This window comes from Grampus griseus (genome assembly GCF_964374135.1).
Source record: "Grampus griseus genome assembly, chromosome: 19".
Taxonomy (NCBI): Eukaryota; Metazoa; Chordata; class Mammalia; order Artiodactyla; family Delphinidae; genus Grampus; species Grampus griseus.
In genome coordinates this window covers 44,858,145-44,877,041 of record NC_139013.1, presented here as the reverse complement: position 1 = coordinate 44,877,041, position 18,897 = coordinate 44,858,145, and the positions used below count along the sequence as shown (strand labels likewise).

General features: G+C 40.7%; 1 protein-coding gene across 1 annotated transcript in view; it reads right to left on the bottom strand.

Annotated features, from left to right (window-relative positions):
• HYDIN (HYDIN axonemal central pair apparatus protein) overlaps nt 1-18,897 on the bottom strand; it is a gene marked incomplete at its 5' end in the record, with an annotated part of 342,250 nt that overhangs the window by 125,964 nt on the left and 197,389 nt on the right. Inside the window, 5 exons of the mRNA XM_082677828.1 lie at nt 8,082-8,219; nt 10,420-10,629; nt 10,873-10,992; nt 12,606-12,687; nt 13,347-13,484. Coding sequence (XP_082533954.1) covers nt 8,082-8,219; nt 10,420-10,629; nt 10,873-10,992; nt 12,606-12,687; nt 13,347-13,484 — 688 coding nt within the window. The remainder of the gene's footprint in view (nt 1-8,081; nt 8,220-10,419; nt 10,630-10,872; nt 10,993-12,605; nt 12,688-13,346; nt 13,485-18,897) is intronic.

Genomic DNA, 18,897 nt, shown 5'->3' with positions numbered 1-18,897 from the left:
AAAAGTCTGGACCTGCCTAAGAGGCAAGAGACCATTGTTTTGGGGTGCGCGAGGAGAGGGGATTCAGAGCACCGCCTAAATGAGCTCCAGAGATGGGTGTGAGCTGCGGCTATCAGCACAGACCCCAGAGACGGGCATGAGACGCTAAGGCTGCTGCTGCAGCCCCCAAGAAGCCTGTTGCAAGCACAGGTCACTATCCACACCTCCCCTCCCGGGAGCCTGTGCAGCCCGCCACTGCCAGGGTCCCGTGATCCAGGGACAACTTGACCAGGAGAACACACATCGTGCCTCAGGCTGGTGCAACATCACGCCGGCCTCTGCCGCTGCAGGCTCACCCCGCATTCTGTACCCCTCCCTCCCCTGGTCTGAGTGAGCCAAAGCCCCTTAATCCGCGGCTCCTTTAACCCCCTCCTGTCTGGGTGAAGAACAGACGCCCTCTGGCAACCTACATGCAGAGGCAGGGCCGAATCCAAAGCTGAGCCCCTGGAGCTGTGAGAACAAAGAAGAGAAAGGGAAATCTCTCCCAGCAGCCTCAGGAGCAGAGGATTAAATCTCCACAGTCAACTTGATGTACCCTGCATTTGTGGAATACCTGAGTAGACAAGAATCATCCCAAAATTGAGGCGGTGGACTTTGGGAGCAACTGTAGACTTGGGGTTTGCTTCCTGCATCTAAGTTGTTTTTGGTTTTATGTTTATCTTAGTTTATTATTTAGAGCTTATTATCATTGGTAGATTTGTTTATTGATTTGGTTGCTCTCTTCCTTTATTTTTTTTAATATATATATTTTTCCTTTTTCTCCTTCTGTGAGTGTGTATGTGTATGCTTCTTTGTGTGATTTTGTCTGTATAGCTTTGCTTTCACCATTTGTCCTAGGGTTCTGTCTGTCTGTTTTTTATTGTTGTTGTTGTTTTTTAGTATAGTTTTTAGCACTTGTTATCATTGGTGGATTTGTTTTTTGGTTTGGTTGCTCTCTTCTTTCTTTCTTTCTTTCTTTTTTTTTGTTACTTTTAAAAAAATAATATATTTTTTATTTTAATTATTTTATTTTATTTTTCTTCCTTCCTCCCTCCCTCCCTCCCTCTCTCTCTCTCTCTCTCTCTTCCTTTCTTTCTTTCTTTTCCTCCCTTTTCTTCTGAGCCGTGTGGCTGACAGGGTCTTGGTGCTCTGCCCGGGTGCCAGGCCTGAGCCTCTGAGGTAGGAGAGCCGAGTTCAGGACACTGGTCCACCAGAGACCTCCTGGCCTCAAATAATATCAAACGGCAAAAGCTCTCTCAGAGATCTCCATCTCAATGCTAAGACTCAGCTCCACTCAATGACCAGCAAGCTACAGTGCTGGACACTCTATGCCAAACAACTAGCAACACAAGAACACAACCCCACCCATTAGCAGAGAGGCTGCCTAAAATCAAAATAAGGGCACAGACACCCCAAAACATACCACCGGAGGCAGTCCTACCCACCAGAAAGACAAGATCCAGCCTCATCCACCAGAACACAGGCACCAGTCCCCTCCACCAGGAAGCCTACATGACCCACTGAACCAACCTTAGCCACTGGGGGTAGACACCAAAAACAACAGGAACTACGAACCTGCAGGCTGTGAAAAGGAGACCTCCAAACATAGTAAGTTAGGCAAAATGAGAAGACAGAGAAACACAGCAGATGATGGAGCAAGGTAAAAACCCACCAGACCAAACAAATGAAGAGGAAATAGGCAGTCTACCTGAAAAAGAATTCAGAGTAATGATAGTAAAGATGACCCAAAATCTTGGAAACAGAATAGACAAAATGCAAGAAACGTTTAACAAGGACCCAGAAGAACTAAAGAGCAAACAAACAATGATGAACAACACAATAAATGAAATTAAAAATTCTCTAGAAGGAATCAATAACAGAATAACTGAGGCAAAGAACAGATAAGTGACCTGGAAGATAAAATAGTGGAAATAACTACCACAGAGCAGAATAAAGAAAAAAGAATGAAAAGAACTGAGGACAGTCTCAGAGACCTCTGGGACAACATTAAATGCACCAACATTCGAATTACAGGGGTCCCAGAAGGAGAAGAGAAAAAAGAAAGGGACTGAGAAAATATCTGAATTGATTACAGTTGAAAACTTCCCTAATATGGGAAAGGAACTAGTCAGTCAAGTCCGCGAAGCACAGAGAGTCCCATACAGGATAAATCCAAGGAGAAACATGCCAAGACACATATTAATGAAACTATCAAAACTTAAGTACAAACAAAAAATATTAAAAGCAGCAAGGGAAAAACAGCAAATAACATACAAGGGAATCCCCATAAGGTTAACAGCTGATCTTTCAGCAGAAACTCTGCAAGCCAGAAGGGAGTGGCAGGACATATTTAAAGTGATGGAAGGGAAAAACCTACAACCAAGATCACTCTACCCAGCAAGGATCTCATGCAGATTTGATGGAGAAATTAAAACCTTTACAGACAAGCAAAAGCTAAGAGAATTCAGCACCACCAAACCAGGTTTACAACAAATGCTAAAGGACTTTCTCTAGGCAGGAAACACAAGAGAAGGAAAAGACCTACAATAACAAACTCAAAACAATTAAGAAAATGGTAATAGGAACATACATATCGATAACTACCTTAAATGTAAATGGATTAAATGCTCCAACCAAAAGACACAGACTGGCTGAATGGATACATAAACAAGACCCGTACATATGCTGTCTAGAAGAGACCCACTTCAGACCTAAGGACACATACAGACTGAAAGTGAGGGGATGGAAAAAGATATTCCATGCAAATGGAAATCAAAAGAAAGCTGGAGTAGCAATTCTCATATCAGACAAAATAGACTTTAAAATAAATGCTATTACAAGAGACAAAGAAGGACACTACAGAATGATCAAGGGATCAATCCAAGAAGATGTAACAATTGTAAATATTTATGCACCCAACATAGGAGCACCTCAATACATAAGGCAAATGCTAACAACCATAAAAGGGGAAATTGACAGTAACACAATCATAGTAGGGGACTTTAACACCCCTTTCAACAATGGACAGATCATCCAAATTGAAAACAAATAAGGAAACACAAGTTTTAAATGATACATTAAACAAGATGGACTCAACTGATATTTATAGGGATAAATTGGGAGACTGGGATTGACATATACATCCTACTATACATAAAACAGATAACTAATACAGACCTATTGTATAGCACAGGGAACTCTACTCAGTACTCTGTAATGGCCTATATGGGAAAAGAATCTAAAAAAGAGTGGATATATGTATATGTATAACAGAATCACTTTGCTGTACACCTGAAACTAACACAACATTGTAAATCAACTATACCCCAATAAAATTTTTTTTTAAATTCCAAAAAGGAGCCAACATTGAAAAAAAAAACTAGGGGAAAATGCTAGTATAGGTTCAAGCTATTTAGAAGTGTTTTAAAAGTCATTTTTGAAGGGACCTCATAATTTTGAACATATTTTATTGTTTTTTGATGTTACAAGTAATATATATTCTTTGAAGAAAAATTAGAGCATGAAGACAAGAAAAAATTTAATGAAGATCACTAGTGCTTACTACTGACACATAAATAATGATTAACACTGATTGGTGGATATCAATCCATATTTTATTTAAATACATACCCACACACACCATGGGGGTCCATGAGCCCACTAGTGTTAATAAACTTATCTCTAACCCTCAAAGTGCCTGTGACAGTTAAAAATCATTGCCATCATTTCTATGAGAAGCCATTGCCTCATTCTCTTGCTTCCCTTGGCCTCCACTCTCTCACTTCCTTACACGCTATCTGCTTCACTGAACAGAACTGAGCCTTGTCACCAAATTTCACAATGCACTCACTCACATGAAGCATTTTATGAAATTTTGCACATTTTATGGAATGTGTGAGTGTGAGTGTGTATGTGGGGAGTGTTATAAGGTGGAGTCAAATTGCAGTGTGCAGTGTTTCCCAGAATTCACCTTCCCACGCTCATTCTCTCTTCTCCTCACCCCTGTCTTGAGCAATCCACAAAATTCTCTTGTTTCCTACAAAATTCTCTTTCTTCCTGCACTCAGTGCCCTGGAGGGTAGTGGGGTGGGTCTCAGCTTTTATCTTGAGCAGTAACAATGTATTTTTCCAATAACCAATAGTTCTCTCATGTTATTCTGGTGGAAAATTTTTCTCTATCTAGTTATATGTTCAAGCATTTATGTACACTGCAGGACTCTGTAAACATTTGTTTTCATTTTAAGAATCTGGCCTTATAGCAGGAAATCTGGTAAATATAGAAAAGAAAAAACATACAGAGAAAAAAATCCCATTCGGAACCATAAAAACAACGTCCAGTTCAAAAGAAGGGGGAAGTACAAAAAAGAGTTAACATAGCAGTCCTAAAACTGCTACTCTTAGAAAGGCCTGCTTGCAAAGTTGGTAAGAATGGCTCACTGTGCCTCAACTTTTTTGTGCAAACAACTATGGTTTATGCTGAACACCTGTTTTCTTTCTGGGAGACTGGAATTTTGGTATGTGCCAGGCAGAGGGTGTCTGTGTGACTGGGCCCCACTGGCACTGAGTCTCCAGTGGGCTTCTGTGGTAGCTCTCATATTGTGTAGTCACAGCTCATTGCTGGGGGATTAGGAGCATCTTGCGTTGACTCCACTGGGAGAGAATTCTTGGATGCCTGCGCCGGGTTTCTTCTGAACTTTGCTCTATGTGCTTCTTCCCTTTGCTGATTTTGCTTGTATTCTTTGGCTGGAATAAATCATAGTCACCAGTACAACTTATTGGTGAGTCCCCCTAGAGAATCGTTAAACCTGGGGGATGATCCTGGGGACCCATGACACAGTGATGATTCTGAGGAATAAGAGCAAATATATTCTATGAGTTCCTATAAGAAAGAAGAAAAAATAAGATAATATCTAATCCATTGTATCAATGAGATTCAAGAAGCCACCGTGTGTAAACAGCAGGAGCAGAGAGTCAGGGACAGGGAGTAACCCCAAACCAGGAAAAAGTATATGGGGATGAAAAATCCTCCTACTTCTGGTTCTGAAAATGCTGGTGACTGCACTGTTATAGCTCCCTCTCATGCTACAAGTGTAAGGATATTCTGTATAAGGCCCAACAACAACAAAGGCAACAACAAAACTCTCTTTCAATATATAGTGAGCTTGAAAGAAAATAGATCCTCTGATGTGAAAAAGAAACAGATGGAACCTAGCCAGTGTGGTTAAGTTCAGAGCCTTTACTTGGTGACCATGGGTGACATCAGACCCAACTACAGTTCCTACCACCCAAGGACTGAAATAGAGAGATGCAGCCTGGACCCATGTGAGGTGGGCACACAGGGCAAATCCCTGCACGAGGCTGGAGCCATGAAGGGCGGCCACTCCTGTTATTTCTCTGCACTTCAGGGGAGAATCAAGGAAGCTTGTATCTCTCTGGGATCCCAGGTGGGGAAAATATGTATCCCATGGGATACAGAATGCTCAAGCCTGTATCATGCATGTGCATGGAGTCTTCACACACACTGACAGATCACTGTGGTTAATCCAGGTCAAAACATTAACTCAAGTAAAGCAACTATACTCCAATAAGAAAGAAAACAAACAAACAAACAAAACATTAACTCAAAATCTGACCCCTTGGGGTACCTGGCAAAAACAACTGCAACACTACTGTAGCACCACCCTGCAATCCAGGGTGAATGAGGTTGTCACAGAGAAAACGGTGTCAGTGGAAGATGATCCCAAGTCAAAAATTACATGTCATACAGGGAAAGCACTGATAATGAAAGAGAGTTAACAGTCACACAAATAGGAATAATGGCATCCCTAATAACTCAATTAGAATAACTTAAAAGAATCTACAAAATCATTAGTGATAAATGAAGAAATTAAAATCCCAGTGAAAGAGGTGAATAACAGGTGGAATTTTTGAAATGAAAAATATGATCACTGAAATTAGGAATGCAGAATAGGGTTAGGAATGCAGAGTAGGGTTAGGAATGCGGAGTATAAACAGTAGATCATACTCAGTTGAAAAGAAAATTAGTTAACTGAAAGAGCTGAGGTAATTATCTTGAATGCAGTTTAGAGAGATAAAGAGTAAAGAGATACACATGTGACATATAGGTTTAGAAACATGGACAGAATGAGAAGGTCCAACATATGTCTAAAAGTTGCTTTAGCAGAAAGGACTGGAGAAAATAGGGGAGAAGCAATACTTGAAGATATAATAAATGAAAGACATATCCTCAGAGTGAACCCACAGCCAAAGAAAAAGATATACTTGTGATTACTATGAAATGTATAGAACTGAACCACAATAAAAACACAATATACCAAACCTTGTGAAAGATAGCTAATATGGTACTTTGAAAGACACAATATTAATACCAAAGAAGAATTCAAAGTAAAAAGCATTAAAAGGGAAGAAAGTGGCAATTTAAAATAGATAAAATATACAGTGCAGGACGAACACTTAATAGTCATTAAATCTTGTGTGTTAAATAAGACAGAAATGAAAATGGATAAAACAAAAATTTATATATTTTTTATATACCATTTTTAGTCTTTTATATACCAAAACCCTTTATAAACCATTCTTAGTCTTAGAAAACTTTTTATATACCATTCTTAGTCTTAGAATAATTAAACAGAAAAAGGGATACAAGATTTGGATAATATAATTTAATAGAGGTTAATTTAATAAAGATTCATCATAATCTGCATTCTACAGTCCAGACAACATTGTTTCCAAACATTCACTGGTATTAAAAAATCATTTTAGACCACTAAAATATATTAACAAACTAATAAAAGTAGGAATTCAGAAGGTCATATTACCTGGCCATGATATGAAAAACTCAGTATTAACTTCACATTAACAAGAGTTTCAATAACAAAAAGAAAAAGCTGAGTCATTTGGAAATTTGAAAAAGAGAAAAATATACTTTAAAATTACACTTGTAGATAAAACTACAATTCTAGACAACTTAGAAAATAATTAAAATTATAATGGTTGATATTAAAATGTATGAAATATGCAAAGTTAACTTCCTTTTTTCAATCTATAATTTTCTTTAAAATTATGAGATGGAGCTAAAGGTATACTGAGGCAAATGTGTACTCACATTTTTTCATTATTAATTAAGAAAGAAAGAAAAGTAGGCATTCAACTTAGAAAGAACATAAAAGTAAAATTCAAAAGAATATCTAAGACAAATTGGAAAAAGAAGAATTAAAAGGGAGTTGACTTAATAGACATTAAGATGTATTTTAAAGCTGTAACACTTAAAATAGTATATTATGGATGTAGGTACTGGCAAACAGATCAATAAAGAACAGAGAAACTAGCAATAGACCCAAATATATGTGATAATTTAGGGGAAGAATAGACTCTATCATCCAAGATGACAGCACTTTTATCTGTGGATTGTAAGATGATGAACAATTATGATTTCATTCTTTATCCTTTTTCATATCTTTCAATTTTTCTATAACAATTATGTATTATTTTCATGATGAGATGAACTCGACAAAAATTCCTTAAAACTGTTAGATTAACATAATATGTACAAGGAACCATCTCTTCCATTTGCTTCTAAAACCAATATGGCTCACTGCAGTCTACTGGTGTTTTCACTACTGCTAACAAAAAGCTGCTTTTATTTGTTGTAGTCAGAGTAGAGCAGGCCCTCGGCTTCAAGGAATTACAAGGGAAGTGTGAAGACATAAGTGGAAATAAACTATTCTTATAATCATGAAAAAAAAATCCATGGGATTGTATATCTTGTTCATTGTTTAACCCCTGGTGCCTGAACAGTGCCTGGCTAATGGAGGACACACTAAATAGTTGTTTAATGAATGAAGGAAGGGCTTGGATATATTTATTTTTCTTGTCTCTGAGAGCTTGTTAGTTTTAATTAAAAAAAAAAAATCACACCCATAATCCAGGCAGTGAATGTTTAGCACAATCTCAGCTCCTGGGGTGTGGCTTGCAGGTTTGGGTTTGGGCCCCTCCTACCATCATCAGGTGGCCGTCATGGGTTGGGGGGGATGGGCTACTTACTGAGAGAGGCTGGATGAGTGGCACTCCAGGCAGAAGGTTGTCTGGCGAAGACTGGGGGTCAGTCAGAACGCTGAACTCAAAGCCAACTTTCCCAGTGTTCTTGAGTGTGATTTCACTCTCTGTGACATGGTCGAACAGCTTGAGAGGAGAAGAAGGAGAAGAGTGACTCCACCCTCTGGGATGCTGCTGTCATCCTGACAAAGGCAGGGAGACAAGCATGTCTCACAGACACGGATTTCGTTTTCCATGAGGTAGATGCTGGCCAATCCACATTTCAGTATCACAACCAGGTGCCTACTGGGCGGGAGGAGCACTAGACCCTGGAGACTGGCTCTGTCTTAGGTCTTCTAACAACTAATTTAGTTTAGTACGGCTGTGGGGTGAGCATTTCACCTTCCTGAACCTCTGATTTCTTCCCCACAAAGAACTCATATTAGAGGATCTTAAAGTAAGCTTTTTTATATTACGAAGATTTGCTTTCTTAGATAAGATTTGAGTTCAGAATTTTCTAGAATGAATTTTTCTACTTTTATGGAGAGACAGGGGAGTAATAGGCCAGCCATATTCTTTTTCCTGAGATTTTGCTAACATAATTCAGAGGGTCCAATAACCACAAACTGAAGCCACTTCGGGGGCTCTTAGGACAAACTAGGGGAAGAACTAGTTGCTACAAAGGAAGCACTCTGAGCTGAGCCAAAACCAATTGCCCAGAAGACCCTGGAGATAAGGAGTGAAAGAAAATTCTATTTGGTCAAAGTAACGTACAAGGTGTCAATAGGTGTTAGGTGAATTTGATTTTAGGCACAATCTTTAACCTGTAAACATATATGTACACACACAATTCAGTAATAATACTGAATAATTAAAAAAAATTAATGCAGTGGCTATATAATGGGGGGTCTAATTCCCATTCATATTTGGTAGGAGATATGGTATCTGAATACATAACACAAATTCTAATTGGGGAGAGAAGTTGTACACACATGGAATTAACTGACAATTATTCCAAAGCAAGATTTAGAAAGTACATTATATTATGGCAAAGACTCTAAGTGCCAAGAGAATATAGTGTAAGAGGAAGACAACTGAGGGATGGAGTTGAGCTGGGTCTTACAGTATGTGTGACTTTGGAGTTGACAGAGCGGAGGATGAGATAGATAATATAATAGGAAAAATGGAAGCAGAAAGGGCTGGGCTGCATTAGGGCCAGTGGGTAAACCAGCTTGGCCATAAATGTATGAGCAGTTTATAATGGGAAATTATGAGAAACAAAGTTTAATATGTAAGGAGCATCAGTTAATAGAGGGGTTTAGGCCACCCTTACTCAGGTGGAGGAAACTGGCTCTGATCCACAGTGACTCATGATTGAAGGCCTTCTCTGACTCAGGCACAGTACTGACCAGACACTTTACTTAGGTAACCATAACCATCTGGTGAAATAGGAATTGCTGCCCCAATCCCGTTTTAGAGATGAGGGATACTGAGACTTGGAGAGGTTAGGTTATGTGCCCAAGGTCATAGTCAGTAGGGAGTAAAAGCAGGATAACATCGCAGTTCTTCTGACTACAAAACAATACCCTTTTCTCTATGCAATCATTTTTGCTCTTTTCCCAAGGTAATTTTGGGAAATCTACCTGGCAATGATATTTAGATCAGTTTTTGATAGAAGCCAGAAATGCACTGTAATCCCTTGCTTCCATGGGTCCGTGGACCAGCAGCATCAACATCACCTGGAAGCTTGTCAGAAATGCGGACTCTCAGGCTCCACCCTGGACCTACTGAATCAGAATCTGCACTTGAACAAGATTCCCAGGTGATTCGTATGCACATCACAGCTTGAGAAGAACTGCTGTAATAATTTAGGCATGGCTTGAGATCCCGCAGTGTGATGATCGCAGTGGTGATGGGAAGGGAAAACCAACTCAGAGGAATTATGCTTGATGAATTAGCAAACCCCGGGCCTGTAAGGATGTGGGGAGCTGAAGGGCAGAATGCAGTGGAAAATTCCTTGGAGTTCGTAAACTCAAGGGACTGAGAAGGGAGTAGTCCTATTGAAAGAAACAAAGAGGGTGGAATGGGCTTTTGGACTGAGAATAAAGATGCAAATTTTAGTGTCTAACATGCAGAATTTGAGGAGACAATGAGAAAAGCAAGTGAAAATGTCTGGCAAATGGTTGGCAGTGGGGGGATGATCAGGCTTAGGAAGCAGCTTAGGGGTCAGGGATAGGGGTGATGGTGAGACTATGCTGACTGGGGTTCCAGGAGAGATGAGGGCACAAAGACTATGACCGATGTTTAAGGCAAACCCAGAAAATCTCCTCCCAATGGCTGGCAATACCTGTAATCCACAGTTAATGTCCTTGGTGTCAAAGGAATAGTTGACCAGGGAGGCCTCTCCCCTTAGTATTATCTCATAGGTGGGCCCTCCATCCACTTCACACAGAGCTTTAGCCTGTGCAATGATGTCACAGTGTCCATAGAAGGTGAATGATATCTGGTGGCTACTGTGTGGCCGCAGCACTCCATAGAGAGGCAAAATATCAAACACCTGCAGAGAACGTCATTCCATATGAGAGTCTGCAAAGGGCAAGCTAAAGTTCAGCCAATTTACAGATTGATTCCTGCCTTTACCTTGTTTGACTCCATGAAAGGTGACTAGCCTAGCACCCTGAAAATACATGATGATAAGGCAGTAACAGTGCTCGGGCAAATTTAAATTTCTAACTTGGGGCAGGGGTTCAGTAAGAAGAATTGTATCAGATGACTCTAGGGCTCATGAGGTGTTACTTACTTCTTCTATCCCAATGGAAAACATTTCATCCCGTTTAAAGATCCATGGCGGTTCCTGAAACTCCGCCTGACTCTGGTTTGTGTCTATTCTTTCTGTTTCAGCAGAGTTCATTTTTAATCCCTGGGAATTAGAAGTGTGAGGAAAAACTTGCAAACATTCATAATTTGTCATCAACGTGCTCCTCCCCCTAGCTGATAGAAAAATGAAGTATGTTGTATATATTTTTTAAATAGCACTTTTTTTTTTCCCTACGGAGATAACTGGGGAGGTGTCCAAGATGTATGTACAAGGATGTTTACTTCAGTGTTTTCTGTAATAGCAAAACTTTGGAAGTAAACTAAATACCTATCACTAGGGGGTCCCTTTAAGTGAAGTGTGTGTGGTACTGCTATCCATGGAGGAGGATGCAGTGTATATTTATAAACCAGGGATGATGTGCACAACATATTACTGAGTAAAAAGGCAGTTCCACTTATGTAATATTACACAGGCCTATGTACCACACCTGCAAGTGTGAGTGTGCATAAATTCACTCAGAGATCTGCATATGCAAATAGAGATATCTAGGAGGTTATTTGCTGAAATTTTTCTATGAATGGTGGGATTTTGAGAATTTTTGCTTTCATGTTTCTGTATTCTTGAATTTTCTATGACATCTTTCAAAATATATACAAAAGAAAAGAATTAACATTTAAAAGATAAGTGTTTTATATGCACACACATACTTATTCTAAAAAATGTGGAAAATACAGAAAGCTTCAAAGGAAGAAATACAAATCCATCATCAGATTATTCTGCAGATATAACAGTGTGTGTGTATAGTGTGAGTATATATATTTGTATTCTGATTTTTTCAGTTAACATTATAGCATGAATGATACCTTCCCATATGACTAAATATTCTTTACAAGCATCATTTAAAATACTTTAAAAAACAGAACATGTAGTATTTTTTACTTAATATATCAGAGATTGCTCCAAATCAGTAAAGAGAGAACTTTTTCATTTTCTAAAATGCATTTCATAGTACTGCCTTGTGCAGATGCAATTTAGTTTATCTGACCAATCTCCTACTGGGGGAATTAAGTCGTTTCTAATTTTTCTTGCTTTTACCAACAAAGCTGCAGTGTACAAGGGTAGTTACACGTCTTTATGTAAACGTAAAGGTGTATCTGGAGAATAATATTTTAGCAGAGGAATTGTGCATTTTAAATTTTGATACACCTGCCAGATTGCATGTCAGAGAGGCTACACCAATTCATACTCCTACCTACGAAGTGTGAAAATGCTTGCTTTCCCCGACTCTGCCAATATTGAGACAAACCTTATTTAAAAGATTGCATATTATCATGGACATACAGTAATTTTCCTAATTTTTTGCTATTTCTAAACTGTTTTAACACACACCTTTGTACATACATCTTTGTATTTCTGATGATTTCCTTAGGTCATCATTCTAAAAGGAGAATTTAAGAGTATGAATTTGTAAACTCTCTCAATCTACTCTTTGTTTTTACTGTGGAAGACAGTTCTCCTTTTGTAGCCTCTATCTAGGGGCTGGGAAGAGCACAAGATCGCCAAGGTTAGAGGTAAATGGCTTTTCCATTACAGAGAAAATCTATTTGCTGAGGTGTCTGGGTTCTCACTGAGGTGTTGGTTCTGTCGGTGTTTGGTTGGGAAGGAACCCGGATAAAGATGTGCAGCCCACCCACCCCAGGGAAAGGAAACCATACATCTGAGACCGCCATGATGGACACCTGTGCTTTTTTGGTCTCTCTTTCTTCAGATCCAACTTCTTCATCCACAAGGATAGTCCTGGGGAGTTCAATGAAATGTGGAGAATCACTCATTTGGCAAGCATCACAACACAGTTTTCAGCTGCATGATGGCCCTGTCTTCCTCTCCCTTCTACGGCGCCCCAAAGAATAAGTGGGGTTCTCATTCTAGGGACACGTTTCTCAAGGGTCAGCTGGTCAGTGCTCTGTTACTACCTGCCCCCAAACATGCAGTCTAGGGCATCAAACTCGTCCATTTTCCATAGGCCCCAACCCTTCTTTTCCTGGGCTATCAAGCCCTTGTCTGACTTACAGAAAGTTCTCAGAAGCTCTGGCAGTTCTTCAGACAACTTGGGTGTGTCCCCAAGGCCGGAACATTTTATTGTGAGCATATAACACATGGCCAATTGTCATATCCTTTTCTGCTTTCTACCCTTGACCTGACCCTGGCTTGGCAGATGGAGAGGGCAATATGATCAGAAGGGCTCAGTCCCTCAGGACTCAGGAGGCTATGATTCCCTGAGAGCAGAGATGACTTTCAACTCTGTATCCCAGATGCCCCCTCCAGGGCCTAACACAGAGAAGGCACTCATTAAACTGCTGGAAGAATACATGAAAGACGAGTTTGAGAATGTAAGTCAGTGTAGAGAAAAGAATGCTATTTAAAGAAATCCATTCTGGCTTTGCCTTTGCACTTACTTAACAAAATCACTCAGATCCATCTCAGGGGACTCTATTGCTGGGACTGCTGCCAAGCTGACAGATGCCGAGGTTACTGGGATGGATTCCACCTGGGACAGGGGGGCACTGTAGGGCTTCCTTGGCCACATCACAAACCTACAGAGGCATGGGGATGGAGGGAAAGAGTCACATCAGCTGTTGCAAGTCAGTGCCAGGGTAGGCTCTTGGTTTCTAAGGCCAAACTCCAAATCCTAGACGAGGCCGGTTGAGAAGGGACTGCCCTACACCCTCTCTTGGATTTACCTTCTTCAAATCATAACTGAGGTTTCAGTTTTTCCAAAAGTTTGCTGACCACCCTCTCCCAGTCTGGGTCCAGTGTCTTTCCTCTGAGAACCCACGGCCACCGGGTTTCTCCTCTCACACTTGTTTTTCCCCTTCCTGCTAGACTGCGAGCCCCCTGAGGACTTGTATCTAATACGCCATCTAACACAGTGCCTGGCCTGCAGGGGGCACTCAGCATGGCTAGGAAAGAATGAGTCACCAGGGCTCCTGCTCCCAGATAACCAGAAAGCAGGATGAGGATGCGAGGCACTCACTCTCGGGGCCTGTTAGTGAGGGCTCAGCCTTTGTGGGACCCTGCCTCCCATCATGCTTGCTCTGGGTGCCTGGACTGCTCCACCCTGGTCCTGGCCCTGCGTTTGCTTTGCTGCCACTCCAATTCTCAGAGCAGAGGGCTGAGGGGGAAATTGGTGACTGCACCAGCTGGTGCTGAAGCCCTTATGTCCAGGTTTCACTGAATTGACGTCATAAAGGCCAAAGTGGTGGGGTCGCCCCCATTCTTCCTGTTTCCCCAGGGTGCATGTGGCTTTTTTAGGGACTCCTCCCCTCCCCCATCTTAGGCCCCTTATATTAATTTCAACCCAATTTCACTTTGATACATTCTTGCCCCACATGCTCTCTACTTTTTCTCAGAGGCTCAGCAGAAATGTTACCTATTATATGAAGGTCCCACCACTCTCTCCCTTCTTCCCATTTGAAGAACTTTTTCCTCCCTCTGAAGTTTCACAGCATTTCATGTGCACATCTTTTAGGATACTGTCCACTGTCTACCACGTACCTGAGTACCACTACCAGGCATTCGACTACCAACTTCATGAGTTCTGCCCTGTTGAGTATCACTTAATAAATCTATTTTATTGAGGTATAATTAACATACACTCATTTTAAGCATACAGTTTGATGAGTTTTTGCAAATACATATATACCAGTGTAACCACTACCATATTAATATACAGAACACTTAAAAAGTTTATCATCAGGCTTCCCTGATGGCACAGTGGTTAAGAGTCTATCTGACAATGCAGGGGACATGGGTTCGAGCCCTTGCCCAGGAAGATCCCACATGCCATGGAGCAACTAAGCCTGAGCATGACAACTACTGAGCCTGCACTCTAGAGCTCGCGAGCCAAAACTACTGAGCCCACGTGCCACAACTACTGAAGCCTGGGTTCCTGGAGCCCGTGCTCCGCAACAAGAGAAGCCACCGTGATGAGAAGCCTGCGCACTGCAACGAAGAGTAGCCCCCACTCGCCACAACTAGAGAAAGTCCGCATGCAGCAACAAAGACCTAACGCAGCCAAAAATAAATAAATAAAAAACATTAAAAAAAAGAGAAATGTATTTGAAAAAAAAGTTTATCATCTTAAAAAGTTCCCTTGTAGCTGGAGGAATCAGACTCCCTGACTTCAGACTATACTACAAAGCTACAGTAATCAAGACAATATGGTACTGGCACAAAAACAGAAACAAAGATCAATGGAACAGGATAGAGAGCCCAGAGAGAAACCCATGCACCTATGGTCAACTAATCTATGACAAAGGAGGCAAGGATATACAATGGAGAAAAGACAGTCTCTTCAATAAGTGGTGCTGGGAAAACTGGACAACTACATGTATAAGAATGAAATTAGAACACTCTCTAACACCATACACAAAAATAAACTCAAAATGGATTAGAGACCTAAATGTTAGACTGGGCACTATAAAACTCTTAGAGGAAAACATAGGAAGAACATTCTTTGACATAAATCACAGCAAAATCTTTTTTGATCCACCCCCTAGAGTAATGGAAATAAAATCAAAAATTAACAAATGGGACCTAATGAAACTTCAAAGCTTTTTGCACAGCAAAGGAAACCATAAACAAGACGAAAAGACAGCCCTCAGAATGGGAGAAAATATTTGGAAACGGATCAACGGACAAAGGATTAATCTCCAAAATATATAAACAGCTCATGCAGCTCAATATTAAAAAAACAAACAATCCAATCAAAAAATGGGCAGCAGACCTAAATAGACATTTCTCCAAAGAAGGCATACAGATGGCCAAGAGGCACATGAAAAGCTGCTCAACATCACTAATTGTTAGAGAAATGCAAATCAAAACTACAATGAGGTATCACCTCACATCAGTTAGAATGGGCATCATCAGAAAATCTACAAACAACAAATGCTGGAGAGGGTGTGGAGAAAAGGGAACCCTCTTGCACTGTTGGTGGGAATGTAAATTGATACAGCCACTATGGAAAACAGTATGGAGGTTCCTTAAAAAACTAAAAATAGAATTACCGTATGATCCAGCAATCCCACTACTGGGCATATACCCAGAGAAAACTATAATTCAAAAAGACACATGCACCCCAATGTTCATTGCAGCACTATTTACAATAGCCAGGTCATGGAAGCAACCTGAATGCCCATCGACAGACGAATGGATAAAGAAGATGTGGTACATAGATACAATGGAATATTACTCAGCCATAAAAAGGAACAAAACTGGGTCATTTGTAGAGAGGCGGATGCATCTAGAGTCTGTCATACAGAGTGAAGTAAGTCAGAAAGAGAAAAACAAATATTGTATATTAATGCATATATGTGGAATCGAGAAAAATGGTACAGATGAACTGGTTTGCAGGGCAGAAATAGAGACACAGATGTAGAGAACAAACGTATGGACACCAAGGGGGGAAAGCAGTGGGGGGTGGGGGTGGTGGTGTGATGAATTGGACTATTGGGATTGACATGTATACACTGATGTGTATAAAATTGATGACTAATAAGAACCTGCTGTATAAAAAATTAAATTAAATTAAAAAAATAAAATGCACACACACACACAAAAGTTCCCTTGTGCCCCTACCAGTCAATTCCTCCCCCTCCCCCACCCCTAGCTCCAGACGAACACTCATCTGCTTTCTATCACTATAGATTAAGCTATGCCTACAGTTTCATATAAGTGGAATCCAAAATATGTACTCTTTTGTGTCTGACTTCTTTTGCTCAGCATTTTTGAGAATCATCTATATTGTAGCAAGGAGCAGTAGCCTCTTCTCTTTTTTTTTTTTTAACACTGAGCAGTATTCCAGAGTATGGATGATGACTAGCGTGTTTAACTATCTTCTTGTTGATGGACACCTTGGCTTTTTCCAGCTTTTAATAACATGAATAAAGTTGCTAAGAACAATTGTGTAGAAGTTTGTGTGGACATATGTTTTCATTCCTCTTAGGTAAATTCTGAGGAAGGGAAATGCTGGATTGTATAGTATTTGTATAACATTATAGGAAACTGCCAGTTTTCCAACGTGGCTTTACACCAATTTACACTACCACCCACAGTGATGAGAGCTCCGGCTGGTCCACATCCTCACCCACACTTGGTATTCAGTCTTTTAAATTATAACTATTCAAATGATTATGTAGTGATAGCACATTGTGGTGTTAATCAGTAGGCTTACTTTAAAGGAAAATTTTATATCATTACTATAAGTTAAAAACCAATTTTATCTACCATATTTAGGAAAATCAATATGATGGGGAAAATTAATGTTACTATTTTCTCGCCTGGTGAAGACTCTGCGCTGACTCCCGCTTGCTCTTTTTAAGAAGTGAGATCAGTTCAGATTCCCCTTGGGGAATCACTGGGCTAGCACCGTCTAAGAACTGTGAGCTCTTGGAGGGCAGGGTCCAAGGTATTCCCTCTTTACAGCTCACATAGGACAGGGTCTTATAAATAGGGCATGAGCTCAATATCTGAGCATCTGATTGAATGGATGGATGGATGGTTGAATGAGAACAGGTAAGCAGCATGCAGGGTAATTTGGCTATTCTGCACCTCCACCTCCACCCCATCCCCACCTGGGATGGCCTCAGAGAAGAGTAGAAAAGCTCTTTTCATCTTCTTGCACAAACTTCCATTTGTCTTCTTCCAGGTCAGGTGCCTCTAGTTCACATTATCTTAGGCTGAAATCACACCATTCTGGGCAGAGGACACAGGGGCTGGGTGCTGGGAAGCTCATTAAAGATTCCTGAACCTCATCCTTGGGTAAATTCTGATTTGGCAGGTCTCAAGTAGGGCCCAGGAGTTAGGTTTTTAACAGTCTTCCCAGGTAATTCTACTGTACAGCCAAATTTAGGACCCGCCATGGGTAGGAAGGGCCAGAGGACGGCTAAGGGCTGAAGCTGGTAATTAATCTGGGGCATTCACTCAGCCTTACCAGCTAGGGACCGAGAAGATCAGCAGAGGATGATTCGGAGCACTTATTAAATCACCCCAGGGCAGCAGAGACACCTGGGGAGACTCTGCCAGATCACTGCCCCACATAACTGCACTCTCATCCAACACTTGCACCCCCCTGGGATGTTGTGCTGAATGAAAAAAAAAAAGCAAATGGGGAATATCTGGAAAAGGAAAAATACGAAGCTGTAGAGTGCCTTCAGACCTGAGGAAAAACAACACCTCAGCTGACAATGACACCTGGACAATGGGGAAGCGAGAGGTCTTTTGGAAGCAAAGGAGACCAGTAAAGCAGCCCAGCTGCTAATAGGCGGCAGACAGAGAAACCTTCACCATAACGAAGGCTTTAACTTATCAGTAAAATGGAAAACCTGCTCCAAAGAATTGAAATAGAATGTTGGTAGAGTTTTTTGGATCAGATTTTATTTTACTCTCAGGAACAGATGATTACTTTCCTGTTATGCTAACCCAAACGGGATTAGATTCGGTTATTTTTAAAAGAATGCATAGCAAACAAGGAAAATCAATACTGCTCCAGTTCCAGAGCTGCCCATATCAGAATCACAGGAGGAACCAGCAAAGAAACCCTCCCTTAAGCTGTGACAGAACTGCGTGAATGTCAGACACACTGCCCATCAGCCACACTGGTTTGGGCTCAGCAGTTTCCCTCCCCATAGTTTATTTTCAATTCTTGGGTAAGGATCAATACAATCTTTTGTGTTAAAAATTAAAAGAAGTCCACCACTCTTGTTTCCGGGTCTCCCTTCACTGGAAGCAGTGTTGCATCAAAATAAAACCCCAAAGAACAGGCTTGTGTTCCAGTTAATGTTGTGTGTTGTGTTTCAGACCACACTTGGAGATGGAATGGTTTATGTCGCACATCTGCTGAATTCTCTGCAGTGCAGCCAAGGTCTCAAAAAAAAGGTGGGGGCAGCCTTGTAGTAAACATTTTTAATTCGTTGATTCATTGCACCTGGATTCTGGGAATATCCATAC